The 25,656-nt window shown below is 40.4% G+C and overlaps 1 protein-coding gene and 1 long non-coding RNA gene across 2 annotated transcripts in view; one reads left to right on the top strand and one right to left on the bottom strand.

Annotated features, from left to right (window-relative positions):
* The window catches only part of LOC127451224 (SH3 and multiple ankyrin repeat domains protein 1-like), a 149,550-nt gene that overhangs the window by 111,970 nt on the left and 11,924 nt on the right, over positions 1-25,656 (top strand). The window contains exons 16-24 of the mRNA XM_051715741.1: positions 11,444-11,526; positions 11,773-11,897; positions 12,060-12,195; positions 12,539-12,619; positions 14,849-14,857; positions 15,479-15,505; positions 15,606-15,662; positions 16,176-16,288; positions 16,472-16,589. Of these exons, the coding sequence (XP_051571701.1) occupies positions 11,444-11,526; positions 11,773-11,897; positions 12,060-12,195; positions 12,539-12,619; positions 14,849-14,857; positions 15,479-15,505; positions 15,606-15,662; positions 16,176-16,288; positions 16,472-16,589 (749 nt within the window). The remainder of the gene's footprint in view (positions 1-11,443; positions 11,527-11,772; positions 11,898-12,059; positions 12,196-12,538; positions 12,620-14,848; positions 14,858-15,478; positions 15,506-15,605; positions 15,663-16,175; positions 16,289-16,471; positions 16,590-25,656) is intronic.
* On the bottom strand, positions 17,701-20,054 carry LOC127451226 (uncharacterized). Its single transcript, XR_007899072.1, has 3 exons — positions 19,817-20,054; positions 18,973-19,210; positions 17,701-18,778 (listed from the first exon to the last, which is right to left on the bottom strand). It is a non-coding gene; the product is annotated as an uncharacterized LOC127451226 (long non-coding RNA).

The raw sequence follows: 25,656 nt of genomic DNA, 5'->3' as shown, positions 1-25,656 counted from the left end.
TACAAGACAAATAACTTAACAGATTTTTACACAATTTATCAGATTTGCTATATTGCTGTACTGTAAATTGAAGCATAATTACAAATAAATTCCTGAACTCATGACATTTACCAATGCCCTCCTAGCCCTCCTTCCATTTATGGTAAAAGTGCGTTGTTGCAAAACCCCATCAGACAGAATGATGGGGTTTTGGCCACCCATTTAGCCAGTAACACACAGGTTGTGTGCTGTAATTTTTGGGGCTATTTGGAGTATTGTAACAAAATATTTTGCAAGCCTGAGGTATATTTTAACCCAAGTTTATTTTCGTTTCATCCTGCTGCCCATCTTAACAGAAGTTAGTGAGCATAGGCAAGAAAATTTCAGAAAAGTTGCTTCCTTGTCTGCATCGGTATAACTAGTGCTTGTGCATCCCAGCATGTTCTTACTAAACTTAAGTGTCCAGTGAGCTGCCGATGCTGCACAGAGAGAGAGAAAAAAGGACACAGTAATGCTGATTCAAACACACTGATTAGAATTACTGTGTGATAGAAATGCAAACATATTTATTTGATTTGTTTAACTCTTGACAATCTATTTATCACCTACTTGTTATAGCAAATAAATATATATGTGGGTATTTTCCCGCAGTATAATTGCAGAACTTGCAGGGTCAAAATTTTGTGCAATACCCATAATCCTGCACTGAAATTCAGCTGTCTGTTGCAAGAAATCACTTAAGAAAATCCTTAGTGACATTACCCATGCAAATAAAACTAAAGGTTATAATTAAAAGTTTTCTTTACTTTGGTGGTTTGTTGCAACTGGGACCAAGCCCTGAATTATTATTGATTTCATGCCCATTAATGCTTCAAAGATACTTAATTTGAACAAAGCAGGAACACTTTAGAATCACTTTATGCACTAGCTCATCTGTACTTCTGCGCACTCAGTTGTTAGGCTGTGTACACTCCATGTAGTTTGTGTTCAGCAGCTCTACTTGTGCACAAATTGTGGTATTGAATTAATGTCATGAATCCAGCACTGGTCTGACAGGGCAGTGAGAGTTCCATCAGCTGGCTTAATTCTCTTTAACACTAAGTGATTTCACATTCTTATTGATGAGCCATGCTTTTATAGCACTAACACAGATACATCTAAACCAAGCTGATCCCTCACAATAACCACTTAAGTAAACAGAAACAAACTACTTCCTTTTTGATTAGAGGAGACACATGACTGTATGCCCAACACCCTGTTGAAAAGACCAGAAATGTTCATCACCAGCTTATGAATTGTTTTGGAGTCTGCTCTCACCAGCTTGGGATGCTGGTATGTTGTTGTTCCCACCAAGCTTATTGAAGATGCACTCAGAGACTTTTTTGTTTGCGTCATCCTTGACTTACAGTGACACCTGGCGTGAATGCAGCATCATTTATAGTTTTCAGTTACAGATGCCATTGTAGAAATTGATTTAATCCAGAGAGAAAGTGTCAAATAACAGGGCGGTTACTGAGATTAAGCAAGTAGTATTTGACTCGTCATGTGATTCTAACATGGCAGCCCTCGTAAAGGTACCCTCTCCATGTAGAATAAAACAACTGTTATAAGATTACTGATATGACTTGAGTCCTCATCTCATCTGAGTGGTCATGATTTTATATGTATGTTTCAAAATTACAGTTAATTTCTTTAGGAGTAAATCTTTTTTAATGTGGAAAAAATTACTGAGTGCACCATTAACTAGCTTATCCAGCAAGCCTCCCTTGGTCAACCAGCTTCATCAGAAAGAAAAAAAAAAGGTAACACTTTCTATGAAGCCCATATTTATAATGCATTGTAAAGGCATTATACATGCATTATACTGACTTAATGATGTCTAATAATACACTATATAATAAGTTATAACTTCTCATAAATAATTATAACTACAGTTATAATACATTATAAGACTTCCCCTACTCATAGTTAAACTTTAGTGTATAATGCATTATAACACAAGCAACATCCAATTTTAACGCAGCAGAAGCTAATTAAGTTAATCATATAATGCCGGTTTCACATATCCTCCGTGAGCATGGCGTGAGCAGAACATTTTCATTTCGGTGCCCATATTAACAGATTACACCCTTCACATTGCAAGTGTGAGTCACGAGGTGAAGCATCCCAGAAGCTTCCCAGACACGGCAGTGAGTGGATAGTTTTGACGCCAAGCCTATTTTTACCGCGTGGCTCACGCTGAACCCGCGGCTGCCTAGGAACCTAGAAAAGAGACGAGGCCAATGTGAAAGCCCAAACGCAACGCGTTGCTCACACCTCTCTCACGCCCCGCTCACGGAGTATGTGTGTATCCAGCATAAGTGCTGTATAGTGTAAACAGTCAAAAGGATTTATGACATGATCATATTATAAGAGGTCTACCCCTGCTTTTTTTTATTTATTTTTTTTTTTATCCCCTTTTCTCCCAATTTGGAATGCCCAATTCCCACTACTTAGGAGGTCCTCGTGGTGGCGCGGTGACTCACCTCAATCTGGGTGGCGGAGGACAAGTCTCTGTTGCCTCCACTTCTGAGACAGTCAATCCACGCATCTTATCACGTGGCTCGTTGTGCATTCCAATTTGGTTGCTTAGGAGACCTGGCTGGAGTCACTCAGCACACCCTGGATTCGAACTCGCGACTCCAGGGGTGGTAGTCAGGTCTTTCCCTGCTTTAAGTAAAGTTACAAAAGCAATATCTATTATAAACTTTCTTATAAACAGCCATAACATAAACTTGTAACACACAATACATTACAAGTCAAACTTATATAATGGAAGTTATTTATAAAAAATAAGTCTCCAAATAAGATGCACAAACATTAAAGTTTATTGAATAGAGTCCAATATAGAATCAGTTTTATTATTTTTATTTTTTATTATTCTTGGTTGTGTTTACACCCAAGAAGATTGGCTACATGTGTTGTGTTTACACCCAAGAAGATTGGCTACATGTGTGATCAACATACATTTTTTTTTTTTTTTTTTTGAGAGAATGAGTTTTTTATATATTTTAACCTTGTAGCTTTACAAGTGTTTTTCATAATATCTCAAAATTTACATTGAATGTGTGTTATTTTGTATTTTGTGTAATGTATATAACTTCCAGCTTGACTTGTAATGTCTTATAACCACTTAAAAATATCTTATCGATGTTTATAAGAAGATATTGCTTTTGTCACTTTACTTAAAGCATACCTATTATATATATTACAAATACAGTATATTTAATACATTATAACTTCTGCAGAATGTTCTTTTTTTTTTCTTATGTTTATTGTGTTATAATGCATTATACTCTAAGGTATAACTATGAATAGGTAAGTATAATAATGAATTATAATTGTGGTTACAATTATTTATGAGAAGTTATAATATATTATAAGGTGTATTATGAGACATTACTAATGCATTATAATGCCTTCACAATGCATTATAAACACGGGCTTCATAGAAAATGTTACCAAAAAAACATTCGGTGAACAACATGTCTAAGCTGGTCCACCAGATTTACCAGCAAAAAACTGCTTGGAACAGCATGGAAACTCATGCTGGTCTAAGATGGTCTTTTCAGCAGGACATGCAGACCTGCTGCATTTATGTTTTAAGTTAAAGCCTGAAGATAGTGTTTCTGGTGGACTTTATCAGAGCTGCAGAACATGATTCATGAAATCACTGGCCATATGACTCATGAACTGGCAGAGCCACTGTTGGACAAACAACCACACTGACTCAGTAACACAGTAACTGACTCATCTAACTCACTGAAACCTGTACCATCTAAGTAACAGAAATAGCAGGATAACTGACAACTTCACAGAAGTGACTGAATGACAGTGAGTGATATGGTGACCAAAGGAATCGTGAATTATTTCAACAGCCCTTGAATTATTCTGGAATACTCTGGGTTTTATTTACTCATTAAGAAACACCTTGAACAAATGGATTTGCGAAACCTTTCACTGAGAGCTTCTGTTTTGGAATATTATGCCACACATTAACTACCTCTGCAAACCTAGAAATATGCAGGTATTAAGATTTCTGAGCAAACAGTCCTGTGCTTAAATACAGACATGATATCAGGCGTAACTAGCAGGCTTTTGCTGTTTTTAATTTTGTTATAACCAGTTATGTACTTGGCCCAACATACAGTACTCTGATTTGATTTTTAATACATAATAGTTGGGTGTGTTGCTGATATGCCTTCGAAGTGAACGTTGGCATGGTGAATGACTAATTCTGTTCAATATAGCTGCCAAGCGTGTGCACTGTATCAGTCACTGTGCATGTCTACATATTAGCCTGGCTAGTTCTTATATTCAGTTCTGGCCGTTGCTTAGGCAACTGCCAACATCTCATTTACAGTGCCCATTGCACATACAAACATCACATATACTTTAAGATCTGCAAGATCTGTAGTCTCTTTGCAGGACAACTACAGGACGGCACCCCTTCTGAAAAGACTGGCTCAGATCAGCATGAATTTCTGTGCTAGTCCAGACTGGTTTATGTTGGTTAATGCTGGTTAGAGTTGGTTTAATGTTGGTCTGCCTTGTGGACCATGTGGTTCACCAGCAAAAACTTGAATTTAGCAGCTTGGTCTTTCTCCCTGGTTACCAGGTCTTGCTGGTTAAGGTAGTAAACAGGCCAGATGGGGACACCAGCATCCCATTATGTGAACAAGCGTAGCACCTTTCTCTGTTGTGTGTCATCACGCTAAATAATGTTTGAACTACATATAAGATTGGCACAGTCTTTATGCTAGTTTTCCATTTTTGTTTCTGAGATGGCTGAACTTCAGACAGCCTTCAAATCAAGCCTTGGTGACTGGTTTCCTGCCAAATTGTTTTCTTGTAATGCTGTTTAAAGGAGGAGAATCACCATGTGTGTGCTGACCTGTAATTGTTTTTTACATTGGCTCTTTCTGTTCTCCAGTCCCTCTTCTTTAGTCCTGTGGCAATGAAAATTGAAACAGTTGGTTAAGTCTACCGAACACAAAGCTGAAGGATGGGAATATTGTGTTCTGAACTGCAGTGCAATTTGTTGATGCAAGAGCACAGAAGCCAAAGCATTGTAAACATGGCTGTGGATTCTGATGGGTTCTGATGTAAATGGAAACCACTTGTGGGCCAGATTTTTTAGTGTTACAGGAACAGGAAGTGTACATGTACAATGGTTTAAAAATGTAAAGGAAAAGTGTGGCCCATGTGGGGCACAGACTCATTCAAGGGTGGCATGAAGCCAGCATCCCTAATGATGATGATGATAATAATAATAATAATAATAACTTTTATTATTATTTTAATATGTATAATATTAGAAGATATGTACATTTTCAGGAATTTCAATAGTCGAAATTATATTTTGTTAAATAATTGATTCATTGTTATTAAATGTTAATACTGCAAAACACAGAAGAATCCATCAGCATATATTTTGTATATTTTTTTCAATATAATTTATATGTATGTAGTGTCTCTTAAAACTGCATAAATGTTATGGACACTGCTAATATGGTTTTGTCTCTTTTAGAACAGCGCATCACGTAACATTGAACACACGGTAGTTCTGTGCAGTTTTGTGGAGTTGAAGCTTCCATGGTGTGACTTAAAGGAATAGTTTATGAAAATGAAAATTCTCTCATTATTTACTCACCCTCATGGCATACCGGATGTGTATGACTTTCTTTCTTCAGCAGGGGCTGGCTACACCAGCTATACATACTGTAAGTTAAAACTTAGCCTAGTTGTGGCGTAAATGGGCACTAAGTCACAATTTACACACTGGTATGTGAGTGTTGCACCATTAAAATTAGGTAGAACGTAACCCTACGTATAAACTAAATATTTACCGAAGCCTCCGACCAAGAGTAACGGATGGAATAAAAAAGCAGACTCATTTAATGACAGCAATGAGCTCATGTTTTGGTTGACAGGCTTCAGTACTATCGACATACACTACCGGTCAAAAGTTTCGAAACACTTACTCATTCTTTATTATATATATATATTTTTTTTACATTTTAGAATAATAGTAAAGTCATCAAAACTATGGAATAACATAAATGGAACTATGGGAATTATGTTGTGACTAAACAAAATCCAAAATAAATCAAAACTGTGTTATATTTTAGCATCTTCAAAGTAGTCACCCTTTGCCTATAATTTGCAGACATGTACTCTTGACATTTTCTCAACCAACTTCTTGAGGAATCACCCTGGGGTGCTTTTTAAACAGTATTGAAGGAGTTCCCATCTATGTTGGGCACTTATTGGCTGCTTTTCTTCATTATTTGGTCAAAGTCCTCAATTTCAAAAACTTTTTTATTTTAAATTAAATGTTAGTTTTTGTCTACAAAACTAATTTCAAACTTTTGACCGGTAGTGTATATGATGGTGCTGGCATTTACACTCATTTACATTTACAGGAGAAAACATTACGTAATAAACTTACCTCTTCAGCATGAAACCGATCTAACGGTGCACTTGCCTATGTACGCCGCCCGGTGTCAAATTTCAATATATATGAAATAGATATTAAAATGATTAAATGTCTATTTTTCCAGCCTGTTGTATTAGTATTTATTTATTTGTTGTCCCTTATTCATTTTAGATACAGTTATTGAATATTGCTATTTACATAGGCTAAATATACCATTAATGAAATCGTGTTTTATTACGTATCGTATTTTAATGGAGATATAATTTATTACAGCTGACAGTTATGTGAGCAAACAAGGTTTGAACATCAACCGTAATAAGATCAATCTGAAATTCATGGCTTTTTAACACTTCTGTGTACAAAGTTGAAGGCTGCTTATTGGATCAGTACAAGTAAACATCATATTATGTGACTACGCATTACTTTACAGAGAGCTTACAACCTACTAGTTAAGGCTTTGCCTTAAGAACAGGTGGTGGGGGCCTGGGTAGCTCAGTGAGTATTGATGCTGACTACCACCCCTGGAGTCACGAGTTCGAATCCAGGGCGTGCTGAGTGACTCCAGCCAGGTCTCCTAAGCAACCAAATTGGCTCGGTTGCTAGGGAGGGTAGAGTCACATGGGGTATCCTCCTTGTGGTCGCCATAATGTGTGGTTCTCGCTCTTGGTGGGATGTGTGGTGAGTTGTGCGTGGATGCCACGGAGAATAGCGTGGGCCTATGTAACGCACTCAACAAGCCACGTGATAAGATGCATGGATTGACGGTCTCAGATGCGGAGGCAACTGAGATTCATCCTCCGCCACCCGGATTGAAGCAAGTCACTATGCCACCACGAGGACTCAGTGCACATTGGGAATTGGGCATTCCAAATTGGGAAGAAAAGAAAAAGTCAGGTGGTGCAACCAAATTAAGCACTGACTTAGTTACAAACCAACTAGTAATTACTAAGCCCTTAGTGTGAACTTTATGTCTCAACTTAAGCGAGACCTTACGCACAGCTGGTGCAACCCTACCCAGAACACAAATGAAGATTTTTAGAAGATTATCTCAGCTCTGTAGGCCCAGAAGTGATATGATAGGTGTGGGTGAGAAACAGATCAATATCTAAGTCCATTTTTACTATAAATTCTCCTCCCTTCTCAGTCAATCTCCACTTTAACTTTCACATTGTTCATGCATACACCTCCTACTGGGCAGGGAGAAGAATTTCTAGCAAAAATGGACATAAATATTGATCTGTTTCTCACCCACATCTTTCATATCACTTATGAAGATATGGATTTAACCACTGGAATCTTATGGATTACTTTTATGCTGCCTTCATATACTTTTTGGACTTGCATTCACTTGCATTGTGAGGACCTCAGCTGAGATATTCTTCTAAAAATCTTAATTTGAGTTCTAGAGAAGAAAGAAAGTCATACACATCTGGGATGGCATGAGAGTAAATGATGAGAGAATTTTCATTTTTGGGTGAACTATTCCTTTAATACTATTAAGTAGGTTATTGTTTTATTTTGAAATAATAAAGAAAAAATTTAAAATATTGAAGATCATTTTTATAAGTAAAAAAATTACTTAATTTATTTTCCTGATCACCATTTTTTATTTATTTATTTTTTGCTTCTTTTTTCAAGAGACATACTAGGCTAGATGAATTAAGATTGAATACATTGCATTATAAATGAAGGCTATATGAAGAAGCAAATTTCTGCTAATTCAAAAATTGATAGGCCAATTAATTTTGATAACACCCAAAACATGATTATCATAAAAAACCTGCCAAAGGTTTCAAGGTTTGTGGCATTATATCTTTAAAAGATATTTAAAAACTTTGTTTGAGGCAGATAGATGTCAAGTAAACAAGATATCCCTGCATGTTTGTCAAACTACTTATGATTCACACTGATGTTATACACACCCCAAAACATCATGTAAGAAAGTGAAGTTTGATTGGTTTAACATGTCAGTCAGACATTTCATATCTGAATAACCGATTCTTGACCAGAATAAGATGATGAAATATGCAGAATACTTTTTTGTCTAGTTGACAGGGCAGAAAAGGGATAGAAGAGATTACTGGCCTGTTCACTTCAAGTACTGGTGACAGGACGGATGATCATAGGGCTTGTTGTCATGTTGTGCGGTGTTTACAATGAACAGATCCATCTCTAAAATGGCCCTTCACCTGATTTCGTCAAGCCCATTTCATAGGTGTGCTTTAATAAGGTCTCGCGGATATGACATGCAGCGAGATCTACAGTGTGCGATCATGTCAGATTTAATTTCGAAGACTGTAGGCTGTGTTTCCCAAGATTTCACTCACCAGTGTAGAGTAGTAGCGAAGTTTAAAACCGAGATCTTTTCACTGCATGTTGAGAGTAAAAGTTTGGTTTGCCTCGTTCAGTGTGTGTGACCAAAGACGAGATCCACAAAATCCATTTGTCACTGAATAATATTTCTTTAAATATCCTTTCTGTTCTTTACAGTCAGTTGTTGATCAAACAAAGGAAACATATATTCTAGTCGCACATCAGCACGGATGCTGTAACAGCATTCAACCAAAACCCTTTTGCTGTCAAAGACCCTGCCGCTGGTCATAATGAGACCGTACCGTTTTAGCACTTGTTCATCATTTCAATGTAAATATTTGTAAATAGTAAAAATATATGTAAACAACAAACATGTAACTATGTTATATATATATATATATATATATATATATATATATATATATATTATTGATCGGGACATTATTTTATTGATACATTTTTTTAGGCATCGATATATTAACATCAGCCGACATTTAAATTATAAGCCTAATTTGTGTGCTTTCAATTCACTGCCAGTTGCATTCCATTCAATGTAGTCTGACGTAATAGCTTTGGGAGACCACAAAGGGGCGACATAATATTAAATCGCACACATATTATGAGCTGATGGCAGTCCAAAGTTACAAAGGTTTTTGTACTTCTTCAAGAATGAACAAAGTGACATTGATGGGTTTGCAGGTTAGTGTATGAAACTGGTGTAGTGTGCAAACTGAACTATTAGAAATGACAATGTATATTATGCAATGTCCCTGTAAGTAGCAATGAAAAGGTCTTTCGTTCAAGCTGTCAAACCACAAAACAACATACTTGTAACTGAAAATACATTGTGTAGGCTCTATGAAAGATACACAATATACACTCACTGTGCACTTTTGTCACATATTCTGGAGCTTGGACTCTGTTTTATGTCTGTGTTATATTTAGTTACTCTGTTCTGTATTTGTTCTGTGTATCTGTGTAATGTTCTAGATGACTGCTAGAGGCCGTCATCCCTGTTTTCTGTTCCTTGTTCCTGTTTCCTGTTTGTATTCTGTTATAGGGTTTGTAGTGCGTTGTAGTTCTGTTTTGTCATTGGTCTGCTTGATTACCTGTTCCAGGTGTATTTGTTTGCGTGTTATCCTGTTTTGTGCCCTGTTTTCAGTTCTGTTTTTTGTTGTTAAAGATTGTTCTTTGTACATAGTTTTGTGTGCATCATACAGTGTAACGGTTTGCTTCAATCTGTTCCCATTTGTTCCTGCTTTGATCTGAATTTACCCATTCTGTATTTGAATAATCTCTTGTGTTTGGATTTTGCCTGTATTCTGGATTTACCCATTTGGTTTGACCTTTTGTGTTTTGCACTTGGATTACATGTGAGTTTTGCACTGTTAAGTTTGTTCACTACCCCCCACCCCCCCCAAATAATTTCAACCCTGGCACGATTTTTGGTGCCAGACGGGCTGGTTTGAGTATTTCTGTAACTGCTGATCTCCTGGGATTTTCACACATAACAGTCTCTAGAGTTTACTCAGAATGATGCCAAAAAATATCCAGTGAGCGGCAGTTCTGCAGACGGAAACACCTTAAGGTCAACAGAGAATGGCCAGACTGGTTCAAGCTGACAGAAAGGCTCCGGTAACTCAGATAACGACTGTAGTGAGTAGAATAGCATCTCAGAATGCACAACACATCAAACCTTGAGGCGGATGGGCTACAACTACAGAAGACCACATTGGGCACTTTATTAGGACCATAGCATTCCTAATAAAGTGCTCAGTTTGTATATAATCCAGTAATGACTTAAGTAAATAATCTATGTCCTTTGATAATGATTTGGGTCAAATTTAATGGAAAATTATGCGAGTTGAGCTCCATGGCACTGCAGAATTTTTAACAGCCTCCAGGGATGGCGAGCCCTTGGTGTGTGCGCACGTACCTTAATAGAAAATAATTGTTTTGTATTTGGAACGCGACCCATTTTAATTTACCCTGCCGCTCACAGTTTACCAAAGTTGTGTTGAGAAATATGTTAGAAAGACAAAGACTTTTGTGCAACGAGCAGCCCTATTTAGATCGGAAAAATATCCCTATATATATAGATAATCATCAGGAAAATCTTCCGATTATCGATACCTGAAAACGGCATAGAATCGTGATGTACAGTATGTATCGTGATGTATTGCGATATATCGAATTGTGATATGTGTATTGCAATATGTATCATATCGTGAGGTGGCTGGTGATACCTAGCCCTAGAGCTAATGTGTTTACACTTTGGGGGAAAATCAACTGCACTTTAAACTGGGATAGGATATAGTATTTTAACATTAAAGAAATTCCGTACTTCACCTTTAAAGAGTCAGGCAGATGGAACAGGTATTCATTTGTACCCTGTACTCCTCTGGCCTTTGACCCTCCCCCCACCAATAGTTCAGGATTTAAAACTTATACTGGTGCAGTAGAGGTATTTATTTCTCTGATATTTCTCTCCCTCTCCTCTTTTTTTCTCCATCTTCCTCTCCTACCACCATATTTTCTCTATCTCTGTCCACTGTTGTCCTCTGATTCTGTGCTAACCTTGCCTTCCATTAATGTTGTTTACCATCCTTAATCTTTTCACTGGTCTATTTCTTTCTTTCTTTCTTTCTTTCTTTTACTCTCTATGTCTCTCAGTGACTATATAATCAAGGAGAAGACAGTTCTTCTGCAGAAAAAAGACAATGAGGGTTTTGGCTTTGTGCTGAGAGGAGCCAAGGGTAAGAGGGCACATTCACTCTCATTCTTTCTCTTTCTCTCTTTCACACACACAATTATACTGATCTTCCCAAATTGGAATCCAAACTTTTTAATCTATTGCACTAATCGACTGTCATCACTGTTTCATGGTGTTGTAACATTGCATATTCCATGTATTGTAAATCTCAACTGAACATTCTGGACGTGCATATGCTCTCAACAACACCACAGGGTATAATGATTGTATAATTGTCCTCTCTTTGTAGCTCAGACCCCTATAGAAGAGTTCACTCCCACCCCAGCCTTTCCAGCACTGCAGTACCTTGAGTCTGTCGACGAGGGAGGCGTGGCATGGAGAGCTGGTCTACGAATGGGAGACTTCCTTATTGAGGTATCTGCAAGAAATGCATGGAACTTATTGTCTGTTCTTCCCTTTGCATCACTGTCTGACAACCAGTATTTAAAGTCTCTCTAGAATTGTCCTCATTCATCAAGTTATTTTTTCTTTTTTCACTCTCTGTTCCTCTTTACATATCTTTCTCCCCTTTTCCAGGTGAATGGGCAGAATGTGGTTAAGGTGGGACACAGGCAGGTGGTCAATATGATCAGGCAAGGTGGCAACAGCCTCATGGTCAAGGTTGTCATGGTTACCCGGAATCCTGATATGGAGGAAGGGATCAGAAAGAAAAGTAAGAGATACTAATTCACACAGTGCTGACAACATTAGGCATTACCTGCTGAAAAACAAACTGCTTAAGACAGCCTAAGCTGGTTTGCTAGTCTTAGCTGGTTTAAGCTGGTCTAGCTGGTCTCTCAGAGTGGTCAGGTTTGTGTTTAGCAGGTTTAGCTGGTCAAACAGCTGATTTTGGTGCCCAGAACTCCTCTAACCAGTAAACTAGACCAGCTATGACCAGGCTGGGAGACCAGCAAATCAGGTTTAAGCTGTTTTTCAGCAGGGTTATGCCACCATAATTATAATATTGATGAAGGTGATGATGGTTACTACAGTGTCTGCTCTCTCTCTCTCCACAGTCCCACAGCAGAGTAAGAGACTGAGCACACCGGCTATCGCTCTACGCTCCAAATCCATGACATCAGAACTGGAAGAGATGGGTAAGACATGGGGATAAAAAATTATAATATGAAAAGAATAAAAAATAAAACACTAGAGAGCAGTACCAGAATGTTTAAAGAGAGAGGGCAGAAAAGAGATGATAAAGAAAAGAGCCAAAGGAATAGTTTGGTCGGTCTGAAGAAGGAGGGAAGAAAGAAAACTGAGTGAATTGGAGAGTTAACAATCACAGTGTACACTGAGATTAAGTACAAAATCACAATACCAATTATGGAGAGCAGTGTTTTAACTGGATGGCAGAAGGAAGGAGGAGAGAAAGACAGACAGAAAGAGAGAGAGAGTGAGAGAGAGAGAGAGAGAGAGAGAGAGACATCATTAAGAATGTGAATGAGTCTCAATGCATTTCACTGTTCTTTCAGAAGTTCCACACTGTCACTACCAGCACCCCCACTACAGGTAACCCCCCCAAAACTGCCCTCCACCTTATCCCTAAACCCTCCACCTGCAACCCCTCTTAGCTTTAACCCTAAACCTGAATCTAAACCACTTCTCAATAGGCACACACCTCTAGCTGTCTGAGAAACAGGTTCCTGAGCACTGTGCGTCATGCTGTCGTAACGCTGCAGGCAGTGGGGAGTGCTGGAGAGGCACAGTATGTGCTGGCTTGGTGTCACCATCACTTATAAACATTTAGTTTAGCAATCAGTGTTATACAACATTAGGGGAATCAGACAAGATCATTTCAACAGCCCACCACTAAGACAAACTCTGATTTTTGTGGTCTGTATAATTATACATTTATGAATACACCTTATCCTCAGTTTTTTTTTTAACCTAAACCACCATATCCCACCTCTATAGTCCACTGAGATTGATACTGTACATAGCATGTTCCACTCCTTTCCCTTCTCCTCAGCCCAAGCGACATTCTCAAAGCTCATAGTCTCTTGTGGTGCTATGTCTACCGTAGATTGGAGTGTTTTTCTCTTAACCCCAATGCTCCTACAATCAAGTAGTTATGGAAAAGTGTTAGGATTATACAGTCCAGTTATAGTGAGTACTAATTGAAGATCTCAATCAGATTGGCAGGCTTCTATGCAATTTCCAGGGGTCAAGGTGTACTGGTCCGGCAAGAAACAGTCATGTTTTCAGGGTATCAGACTGCTACAATGAGCACTTTTAAGGAAGAACTGACAATAGAGTTGCCATTGTTTGTGTTGTTCATGGTATTGAATCTTTGAGTTTTGTTTGAGGCACTTAGTAGCAAGTAAGCTGAGTGTAGAATCATGAGATAATGGGTACTTATTACTTTTGGATGGACAATGTTTCTGACCACAAAGTCTACACACATTTTCTACTAATTTCTTTGGTGTTGTCTGTAGAACTATTCAGAGACTACTGTTCCATTATTTGAATGAGCTACCACTTTGTTAAACACAAGTCTATTAATGTGGTATAATTGATTTCAGATTTTTCCGCCCCTAAACATCACATACAAAAAGCAAAGTGTGGTTTGTCATTTTACATGTTGGTCGGATGGTACCTTTCTGTACAGGTAGGCAGTTCTTGGCCAGAAAAAGATACTATGTAGACTAGACTTCTTGCCTATAGTCAAAAGTCTGGAGACTAATGTAGGGTTTAAGATTAATGTATGCACTGTTACATGTAAATAAGTTCTGTTTAGGGTTAATCCACTGAAATAATGTCTGAACTTGATCATAGAACTTTTGATGTGTTACTGCTGTATCTTCTCAATGTGTTCGTGTCATTATGCCATCTCCTACTCTACCATATGCCTATTTAAATGCAGCGTTTTAATGTGAGTGAAGAGCTCTCACCTTATTCAGATGCACTCACCTCTCCACCTGGTGCAGTCTCCCACCTCACAGGCTGCCATGCTCTAAAGATAGCCTAAATCATTCTAGTATTAATGTTTTGCTGCAGTGGGACTTTATAAACCAGGCAGAAGTACATAAATGAATAAAGAAAAACAGAAGACTCAATCAAGGCAAAAGGCAGATGATGAGTCTTAACAGGCAATAAGCTTGATTCTTCTTCCAGTTCCCCCAGAAACCCTTAGTTTTAAATGCACACAAAAACACTTACAGACACACATACTCACACACCCTTTACACTTATTCACTTGTGGCTCTTATGAACCCTTCCTGCACACTTGTGTCGCACGGGTTGTTTTTTAGTGATTGAAACCCTAACTAACCTGTCTTATAACCTCCCTAATCTTTCTGTCTGTTCCGGCATTCCATACACAGTGGACAGAGGTAAGATGCACCACTTCAACTTATCTATAGTCATTTGCTAAGGTTGCTAAGGTTGTGTGTAAACAGGATTGGAAATGCATTTGTGCATATGTGTGTACATCCTGGAAATTAGTGTTTTTTAAAAAAAGCCAAGCAGAATTTAACCTTTAGCAACTAGTTAGGGGCCCTACACAATAGAGTCTACGCTGTGTCAGAGAACGCTGCAAATCCATTGATTTCAGCGGGGATGGTGCATCACAAGGACATAAAAAAATGCAATCAAAAACATTTGCGTAAGTGACGCTTTGTCGTATGACCAAAAGTTGAAAACATTTAAACTTTTGCTGCAATGTTCTATGATGTAGGCATCCGCTGACCAATGAGAATGTCAGACCGACACATCCAAATGTGTTTTCAGAAATCCAATCTGCTGTATTCCTGCCTGATTTCAAACTGACACCGCTCTTTCTGTGCCCTCATAATGAGTCTTATTCATTCCTATATGTTAAAAACTCTGAGCTTTCTCTGCTGTGTAGGCACCTTAATTTGGCAATTACAGCATTAACCACTAATATAGTAGTAGTATTATTGCAGGCTGCTGGTATTTAGCCTTATATTGACTCTCTGTTTACTTGATCACAGCCTCTGCCCCATGGAAAAAAAAATCAGGTAAAGCTCTTCGTTCCACTCTGTATATCCTGTATGAGACACTTGACCTCACAAGTCTGCAGATATTTCTTATGGGATGAATCCTGTCCATCTGTTACAGAGTTCGAATCTTCACAAGCTACAGAGAAGAAGAGGACAGTTTATCAGATGGCCTTGAGTAAGAGGGTCAATGGATTTATACAGAGGCACTGTCATAATATATTTAGAAATTTAAGAAATATGTGTTGAATCAAAGTAACTCAAGATAAGAATTAAAGGGATGGTTCATAATTCACCCAAGAAATTAATGAATATTCAGTCATCATTTACCCACCCTTATGTTGTTCCAAAACCTTATGTTCTTTCTTTTGAGGGATACAAAAAGAGATGTTAGGCCGATTGTTAAGGATTGACATCCTCAGCCACCATTCACTTTAATTGCATATTTTTTCAAACTAATGATAGTGAATGGTGACTGAGGCTAACATTCTGCCTAACTTCTATTTTTGTTTTCCATAGAAGAAAGAGAGTCATACATGTTTGGAACAGCTTGAGGGTGAGAAAATGATGATAGAATTTTCTTTTTTGGGTGAACTATGCCTTTGAGAGCTAAATCACAGTAATTCAAGCCAAGAATAAATAGTTTGAAAAGAAATAAATTATTCTGTTTCTCTTTCACCTTTTTTGTCAGATAAACTGGATGAGATTTTAGCAGCAGCACAGCAGACCATCAGTACCAATGAGGCTCCAGGACCCCGGGCACAGGGGGTAAAAAGAGAACGGGGCAGAGGCTTTTATAATGAGGTGTGTTGTGTGTGAGACCATTGTATATACTGACTGTGTTGGTTACAAAGATTACATGACAAAGGTTACAGAGATCAAGAACAGATGCATAGCTAATACAAAATAGTTATGAGTTATGGTTTTGCAGGAATTTAAATGTAAACCCTTAAATATTTATATCTTTCTCTCCATTTGTTGTGGTAGCCAAATTTCGACCAATCAGGAATGGGGATGACACCTGGGGCTGGGATAAGCTACGATCGTGGTCAATTTGTATCTGGCCACGCCACCCCGCACGGTATGCTGCGACAGAAGTCTATCGGTGAGGCTGTCCGTTATTCCATCTGTCTGTCTGTCTGTCTGCCCAACTGTCTGTCTGTTCAACCATACTGCTATATACGTCTATGATACATGCATTAAAGGGATAGTTCACCCACTTTCATGCCATCCCAGATGTGTGACTTTCTTTCTTCAGCAGAATACAAACGAAGATTTTTAGAAAAATATCTCAGCTCTATTTGGTCCTTAAAATGCAAGTGAATGGTGATCAGATCTTTTTATCTCCAAAAATCACATAAAGGAAAGGAATCCATATGACTCCAGTGTTTAAAGCCATATCTTTAGAAGTGATATACTGTAATTGGTGTGGGTGAGAAACATATCAATCTTTAAGTCCTTTTTTTCTCTAAATCTCCACTTTACCTTTCACTTTCAGTTGTGAAAGTGAAATTAAACAGGCACCACATGTGACTTTCAGATGTGAAAGTGGAAGTGGAGTTTAGAGTAAAAAAATGACTTAAATTTTGCTCTGGTTCTCACCCACACCTATTATATCGCTTCTGAAAATATGGATTTAAACACTGGAGTCTTACGGATTACTTCTATGTTTCTTTAATGTGTTTTTGCAGCTACAAAAGTCTGATCACCATTTGTAGCAACTTATAATGTTATAACAAAGTATAATGTAATAACTGCACATTATGTAATAAGTGTTACATTATGAATGTAATACAATGTTCATAATGTAATAATTTTCTCAAAACATAATAAAATCTTGAGCTCATAATGTAATAAAGTTTTTTACATTATGAGATATGTATTACATTATAAACTCACCAAAAACATTTGAATTAAAATGTAACAATTTAGTAATATTGTAATAATTTCCAAAACAAAACAATAGTATCCTTTTTAAGGCATAAAAAACATTATCATTCCATTCAATTAAATTATTAAACTACCCATGAAATGCACCAGATTTAAATATTCATGCATTTATTATTATTATTATTATTATTATTATTATTATTATTAATAATAATATTGTTGTTGTCTATGCTGTTACTATTATTATTACTGTACATTAATATTAGTATTACTTCTAATATATATGCATAAGCCAAAGACACTTGTAGTCCTCAGTTAAAAGAGGATATTAAATGCTTTTCAATTTGACAACGAAAAGGTATACATACTGATAAATTACAAATAGTGTGCAGTAACAACACTGTGTACAAAGTACATTTACATTTACATTTACATTTATTCATTTGGCAGATGCTTTTATCCAAAGCGACTTACAAAAGAGGAAAACATAAGTGAATCATCTTAAGGAGACAGTGGTATGAAAAGTGCCGTATTACAAAGTTTCACTAGCATCAGAATAGTATTCAAAACAGAAAAAATTGCAACAGGAATTTTTTTTTTTTTAATGACTGGTTAAGTGCTCATGGAAAAGATGTGTTTTTAGTTGTTTTTTGAAGACAGAGAGTGAGTCAGCTTCATGGATGGAGTTGGGAAGGTCGTTCCACCAACGTGGTATGATGAAGCTGAAAGCTGAAGTGTTTTGGTGCCTCTTTGTGTTGGTACAACAAGGTGACGTTCCTTAGCCGACCGCAGGCTTCTAGTGGCCGCGTAGCTCTGCATAAATGATTTTAGGTATGCTGGAGCAGACCCAGTGACTGTTCTGTATGCCAGCATCAGAGCCTTGAATTTGATACGTGCATCAACCGGCAGCCAGTGGAGAGAGACAAGGAGTGGTGTAACATGTGCTCTCTTTGGTTCATTAAAGACCAGACGTGCTGCTGCATTCTGGATCATTTGCAGGGGTCTAATTGCACATGCAGGGAGGCCTGCAATGAGAGCTTTACAGTAGTCCAGTCTAGTTATGACAAGTGACTGGACAAGCAGTTGTGTGGCATGTTCAGAGAGGAAGGGTCTTATCTTCCTGATACTGTAGAGTGTAAATCTACATGATCTTGCGGTCTTTGAGATGTGGTCTGTGAAATTTAGTCTGTTGTCGATGGTTACCCCTTGATTTCTGACCGATTTGGAAGGCATTACTGTAGTTGCACCCAGGTGTACGGTGATGTTGTGTTCAACAGCAGGGTTGGCTGGAAAGACAAGGAGTTCAGTCTTGGCTGGGTTGAGTTGCAGGTGGTGCTCCTTCATCCAGGCCGAGATGTCTGCCAGGCAGGCAGAAATTTGAGCAGTCACTGTGGTGTCGTTGGGCTGGAAAGACAAGTAGAGTTGCGTGTCATCAGTGTAGCAGTGGTAAGAGAAACCATGTGCCTGAATGATGGGTCCCAGTAATGTTGTGTATATAGAGAAGAGAAGTGGCCCAAGCACTGATCCCTGAGGTACCCCAGTAAGTAGCTGATGTGGCTTGGATCCCTCACCTCTCCAGGCTACCTTGAAGGACCTACCTGAGAGATAGGAGTTAAACCAGTCAAGCACAGTTCCTGTGATGCCCAGCGAGGAGAGGGTAGAGAGTAAGATTTGATGGTTGACTGTGTCAAAGGCTGCAGAAAGGTCCAGCAGAATCAGGATGGATGATCTGGATTCAGCTTTCGCCTGCCTCAGCGACTCAGTGACAGACAGCAGGGCAGTCTCGGTGGAGTGTCCTCTTTTGAAGTCTGACTGATTGTCATTCAGCAGCTTGTTCTGTGAGAGATAGGCAGAGATTTGATTGAAAACTGCCCTTTCATTTCAGTGTTTTTGCCATGAATGGGATGAGAGAGACTGGTCTGTAGTGTTCTATTTGTGTGGGGTTAAGTGCGGGTTTCTTCAGCAGTGGGGTTACTCGAGGCTGCATCAATGTAGTGGGAAAAGTGCCTGTAAGTAGAGATGTGTTAATTATGTGTGTGAGTGCAGGTAGGATCGACGGAGAAATGGCCTGGAGAAGGTGAGAAGGAATGGGGTCAAGGGAACAGGTGGTGGGGTGGTTGGAGAGGAGGAGTTTAGAGACCTCAGTGTCAGTCAGAGGAGAGAACATGGAGACAGAAGAGTTGCATACAGGAGACACGTGTTTGACAGGGTGTGGTGCTGAGAATGTATTGCTGTTGGTTGTAACCTTATTAGTAAAACATGTGGTGAAGACATCTGCTGTCAGTGATGTGTCAGGTGGTGGAGGGGGAGGGCAGAGAAGTGTGTTGAATGTTCTAAACAAGTTGCGAGTGTCTGTGGTGCTGTTTATCTTGTTCTGGTAATAGGAGGTTTTTGCAGATTTAACATTATCTGAAAAAGTTGCAAGCAGAGACTGATATTTACCGCGATCTGCTGGATCTTTAGATTTCTGCCATCTCCTCTCAGCTGCCCTGAGGTCAGTCTGATGTTCAAGAAGGACGTCAGGCAGCCAGGGGCTGGCTGGTGTAGCACGTGCTAGCCTAGAGGAGATTGGACAGATGTTGTCTAGACAGGTTGTTAAAGTAGAGCTTAGTGTGTCTGTGGCATTGTTTACATTAAGCGTGGTAAATACATTTAGTGTGGGAAGAGAGGTAGAGACAGCAGTGGAAGGCGTGAGGGTGAAAGAGAACGGAGGTGACGGTGAAAGGAAACCAAAGGTGGAGACTGTTTTAATGTAGATGGGAGGGTCATGTTGAATTGAACAAAGTAGTGATCACAGACATGAGTAAAGTAAATCCTACATTGTAAAAAAATAACCCACAGTTCAATACATGTATACGGAGCCCCTAAAGGGCCAAGGTGGTGGGGAAAAAAATAGCAGCGTGGGAAAATAATAGGCAAATGCTTTTGCATTCTCTCGCAATCTTTGCATTCCCCAGAGAAACTTTGCGTTCTCTCGCAAATCATTTTGCACTATTTTGCAAAAAGCATTTATGAGAGATTTAGATGACAGGTTAACAACAATCATCCATGTGATTATCTAATCAGCCAATCATGTGGCAGCAATGCAGTGTATAAAATCATGCAGATACGGGTCAGGAGCTTCAGTTAATGAGATCTCAGTGATTTAGACCGTGGCATGATTGTTGGTGCCAGATTGGCGGGTTTGAGTATTTCTGTAACTGCTGATCTCCTGGGATTTTCACACACAACAGTCTATAGAATTTACTCCGAATGGTGCCAAAAACAAAAAACATCCAGTGAGCGGCAGTTCTGCGGATGGAAATGCCTTGTTGATGAGAGAGGTCAACAGAGAATGGCAAGACCGAATGGTTTCGAACTGACAAAGTCTACGGTAACTCAGATAACCGCTCTGTACAATTATGGTGAGAAGAATAGCATCTCGTTATGCTATTATGAGATTTGGGTTGGCGCTGTTTTGGCGGCACGAGAGGGACATACACAATATAAGGCAGGTGGTTTTTAATGTTGTTGCTGATTGTTTTATATATATATATATATATATATATATATATATATATCTCATTATATTTTTATTAGATTTAAGCAAAAACTTCCAAGAGTTGAAAGAGAGTAACATAACTTATAGCAAAAGAAAAAAAAGCTTTTAAAACCAGTAATAAAATAAATAAATAAATAACACTGGGACAGTTCAATCAGTCACCAATCAAAAAAAATCTATTTGCGATATCTGCATCAGTTCAAACGGCAGCACGGAGCACGAGTGAACTGATAATTTTCTTCACTAATTATAACACGAATGTATATCTTTGTTGTAAATGTTTGTTGTAAATGTAAATGTTTGAGTTCACAATGTAGCCTAATAAGCCTACATTACTTTTAATGTAATAACCTATTTAAAAAAAAAAAAAAAAAAAAAAAAAACTATTATTACGTTCCCTTTTGACTTTTGTCACTTACATCGCATCGCTGACGCTTATGGGAAAAACTTATTTTCTCAGATTTCTGAACTCCTATTGGATCACACCAATTCAGAGGCAACTGAACTGAGCCAATGGCATTCACGCCTGCTCAGCCAATGACACTGAGTGTGCGGCGCTCAACTTTCTATATAAGCGGGCGGCATAACGCCATCAGTCAGAATTTCTCTCCTTCACTCCTGGATTTCACCGTCGAATCGCACTTACCTGCAGTGGACGGCGCTTCCCTTCCTGAAGATGACCGTTCCCCTGCCGTTTTTCCACACTTGCGCTGACTGGACCATCTTTATCAAGATGCCATCATGTAAGTACAGATGTGGGAAACCTGTTCCCACATCTGATGGCCACAAGAGCTGTGTGTTCTGTCTGGGCCATGCCCACGCAGAAGCAGCGCTGGTCGAGGCTGAATGCCCACACACCAAATGGCAATGTGCCTCAAAACACTCCGCGCTCGGATAGCGCTATTTAAGCGCAATGACCCGACTGCTCTCGCTCCGTTGCCTCCCCCGTCCCTCGAGGACCTGGGGAACGATGATGCTCAAGGCTAGGATATGGAGCAGATGGACTGTGAGGCTGTACCGCTGGCTCAGGTCCTGCATACACCCACACCCCCACACTCTTCTTCCCCCATCCTGTTCACTAAAAGTCTTCACCCACCCGCGGTGCTTCCGCCCTCGTGCAGTTTGGCAGCAGTGAACATGGAGAAGAGGAGAATGATGATGCCATATCTCTCACGGATTCAGACACTGTCAATTCGTCCACGTCAATGGAGGACGCTGCTTCTCCCCTCCTAAAAGGCGGAGACCATTCTTCGACGGCAGATGCGGAGCTTGTCCGCATTCTCACTAAGGCTGTAGACGAGCTGGAGCTCGAATGGTCACCTCCATTAGAGCCAACTCGTTCTCGGCTGGACCAGTGGTTTTTGCCGGGCCACCAAACTAAGACCGCCCCGTATATACCGGGCCTATTTTTCCCAGAGGTCCACGTTGAACTCTCCAAATAGTGTAGTTCACCATACTCGGCTCGGCTGCACCTCTCCAATACAGCAGCTTTCACATCTGTCGACCGTGGAGACCAAATGGGATATGGCTCGCTTCCCCCCGTTGAACAGGTGGTAGCAGCCCACTTATGTCCCTCGACTCAAACTGGCCTGAGATCCCGCCCACTGCTGATGTCTAAGCCATACTGGCTTACTTCGACACTAGCGGGACGCGCCTATAATACAGCTGGACAAGCTGGTGCTGACTTGCACACGATGGCAGTGCTCCAGGTCTACTAGGCAAAAATTTGTAAAAAAATGGATGAATCCGGTCCCGACCCAACCATGTTCAAAGAACTTTGTGTCATGACCGATTTGGCGCTAAGAGCAACAAAGGCCACTGCTGGAGCGATTGGGCGCACCATGGGAAATCTGGTTTTCCTAGACCATCACCTTTGGCTGACACTGAGCGACATGCGCGATGGGGACAAGTCGGCCCTCCTCGATGCACCGGTATTCACCGCTGGTCTCTTCGGCAATGCAGTGGAAGTCTATCGGAGCGCTTCCAGACCCCTGGGTCAGGCGCCATGTTAAGCTCTTCAGTGATCTCGCTATCCCCACTGTCCAAGTGAATAAAAGCGTGGGAATCCCTTCCCGGCATATCAAATTGGGTGTTAACAACTCTAAAGCACAGTTACACACTTCAGTTTGCGAGACGGCGCCACACTTCAATGGCATGATGCCGTTCACAGTGTCATCTCAAAACACTCACATTCTGCTTGCAGAAATCGACAGCCTGCTAGCAGTACAGGCAATAGAACCTGTTGAGCTCAGCGAGCATCAAAAGGGCCTTTACAGCCATTATTTTCTTGTCCCGAAGAAAGATGATGGGTTGCATCCAATTCTGGACTTAAGGCTTCTGAATTGCACACTGTCAAAGCACCCGTTCAAAATGCTGACACAAAAGCAGATAATAGCACATATCCATCAGAACGACTGTTTGTCTCAATAGATCTGAAAGATGCCTATTTTCATATCCCATTCCTCATCACAGACACTTCTTGAGGTTCGCATTCAAGGGGACGGCATATCAATTCACAGTCCTGGCGTTCGGCCTTTCCCTCGCTTGGCGCACTTTCACGAAATGTGTGGATGCAGCTTTAGCCCTCTGAAAGTGGAGGGACTGCACATACTCAATTACCTAGACGACTGGCTCATTTTAGCACAGTCAGAGTCTGTGAAGCACTCGCACAGAGACAGGCTGCTCTTGCATTTGAATACACTTAGCCTACGGGTCAGTGTGAGGAAGAGCTCATTAATTCCAAGTCAGGAAATATCCTTCCTAGGGTTGCGTTTGAACTCTGTAACAATGCACGCTTTGCTCTTGGCCGAGAGAATACACTCGAAATGCAGCACGGCAGTGAGTTTCAAATTGGGCAGGGCTCTGCCTCTGAAATGCATTCAGAAACTCCTCGGGCTTATGACAGCTGTAGCGGCGGTCACTCCCCTTGGTCTGTTACACATGAGACCTATGCAGTGCTGGCTCAACCGCCAAGTTCCTCAATGGGCATGGCACTACGGGCATTGTAGTCACCAACCACTGTCAATCTGCGATAGTACCATGGACATCTCCGGGTTTTACCGGCCTGGGGTCACCTTAGGTCAGGTTTACAGATGCAAAGCAGTTACTACAGATGTGTCCAACACGGGCTGGGGCGCATTATGCGACGGCCGCCCGGCATTCGGGGAATGGATGAATGTAAAACAGACCTGGCACATCAACCACTTGGAGATGTTGGCAGTTATTTTAGCCCTAAAAGCATTCGAGTCAGAGGTGATGGGGCATCATATTCTGATTTGCACCGACAAAAAGTCGATGGTGGCATACATAAATCACCAGGTTGTGTGCGATCTCCAGCAATGATAACACTCGCGCGACAGCTCTTCAAATGGAGCGGCGAGTGTCTCCTGTCGTTACGGGCAACCCATGTGCCTGGAGCCCTGAATTTCGGAGTGGACATGCTCTCTCGACAGGGAGTAATCGCAGGGGAGTGGAAACTCCACCCCCTGACAGTCACGGAGATCTGGAACAGGTTTGTGAGGGCAACGATAGATCTATTCACCTCCCAGGAGACCTCTCATTGTTCCCTGTGGTATTCCATGGCAGGACAGGCCCCGTTGGGGGTGAATGCGTTAGCTCACAAATGGCCAGAGGGTAAAAAGTATGCATTCCCCCCGCTGCGCCTCATTCCTCCACTCCTCTCTAAAATCAGGGAGAAAATGGAAACAGTACTACTGATCATGCCGAGGTGGCCGAATCAACCGTGGTTTCCAGAAATAGTTGTGCTCCTTTATGCGCATCCATGGGAAATCCCACTAATACGGGACCTTCTTTCTCAGGCTCGCGGCTCGATTTGGCATCCGCGGCCAGAGTTATGTAATCTACATGTGTGGCCATTGAGCAGGTCACGTCGGATGACGAAGACCTCTCACAGGCAATAAAGAATACAATTTTGCATGCTTGAGCCCCATCTATGAGATGGCTCTATGCCTACAAATGGAATGTTTTTGTGAAATGGTGCAAAACACGACGTGACGATCCCATTAATTGCCCTATTTCTGTCATTTTGGAATTTTTACAGGAGCACTTAGATGCAGGTCTTACTCGGTCTACGCTAAAAGTATATGTAGCTGCTATTTCAGCAAATCATGCAGCTGTAGGGGGCATGCCAGTAGGTAGACACTGTTTCGCCTTGGTGCTGAACGTGCTGACTAAAGCCCCCTTTGAACCGGTCGAGACTATCGATCTGTGTTCTCTTTCCTTTAAAACAGCTCTCTTACTTGCCCTGGTGTACGTTAAGGGGGTGAGTGATCTGCAGGCGTTCTCAACGCACAGATGCTGTTTGGAATTCGGTCCGAGCGAATTTAGAGCCACGCTGAGACCAAAAAAGGTTATATTCCCAAAGTGCTCTCTACCCCCTTTAAGGCGCAGGTAGTCACTTTACAAGCCTTTTACCCCCTCCCTTTCAGTCGGAAGAGCAATGCTCCCTCCATATGCTCTGTCCAGTCAGAGCACTACACACCTATGTGTCCCACACAAGCCAATTCAGACAAACGGACCAGCTTTTTGTCTGTTTCAGAGGTCACTCGAAAGGCATGCCAGTCTCAAAGCAGAGACTGTCACATTGGATTGTCGATGCTATAACACTGGAGTACAAATCTCAGGGAACCCAATGCCCTATTGTCATTAAGGCCCACTCAACGAGAGGTATGGCTGCCTCTTGGGCATGGGAAAATGGTGTTTCCATACAAGAAATCTGCCT

This window comes from Myxocyprinus asiaticus, chromosome 14 (genome assembly GCF_019703515.2).
Source record: "Myxocyprinus asiaticus isolate MX2 ecotype Aquarium Trade chromosome 14, UBuf_Myxa_2, whole genome shotgun sequence".
NCBI lineage: Eukaryota > Metazoa > Chordata > Actinopteri > Cypriniformes > Catostomidae > Myxocyprinus > Myxocyprinus asiaticus.
Note: the sequence above shows the minus strand (reverse complement) of the source record. Positions and strands in the feature narration are given on the sequence as shown.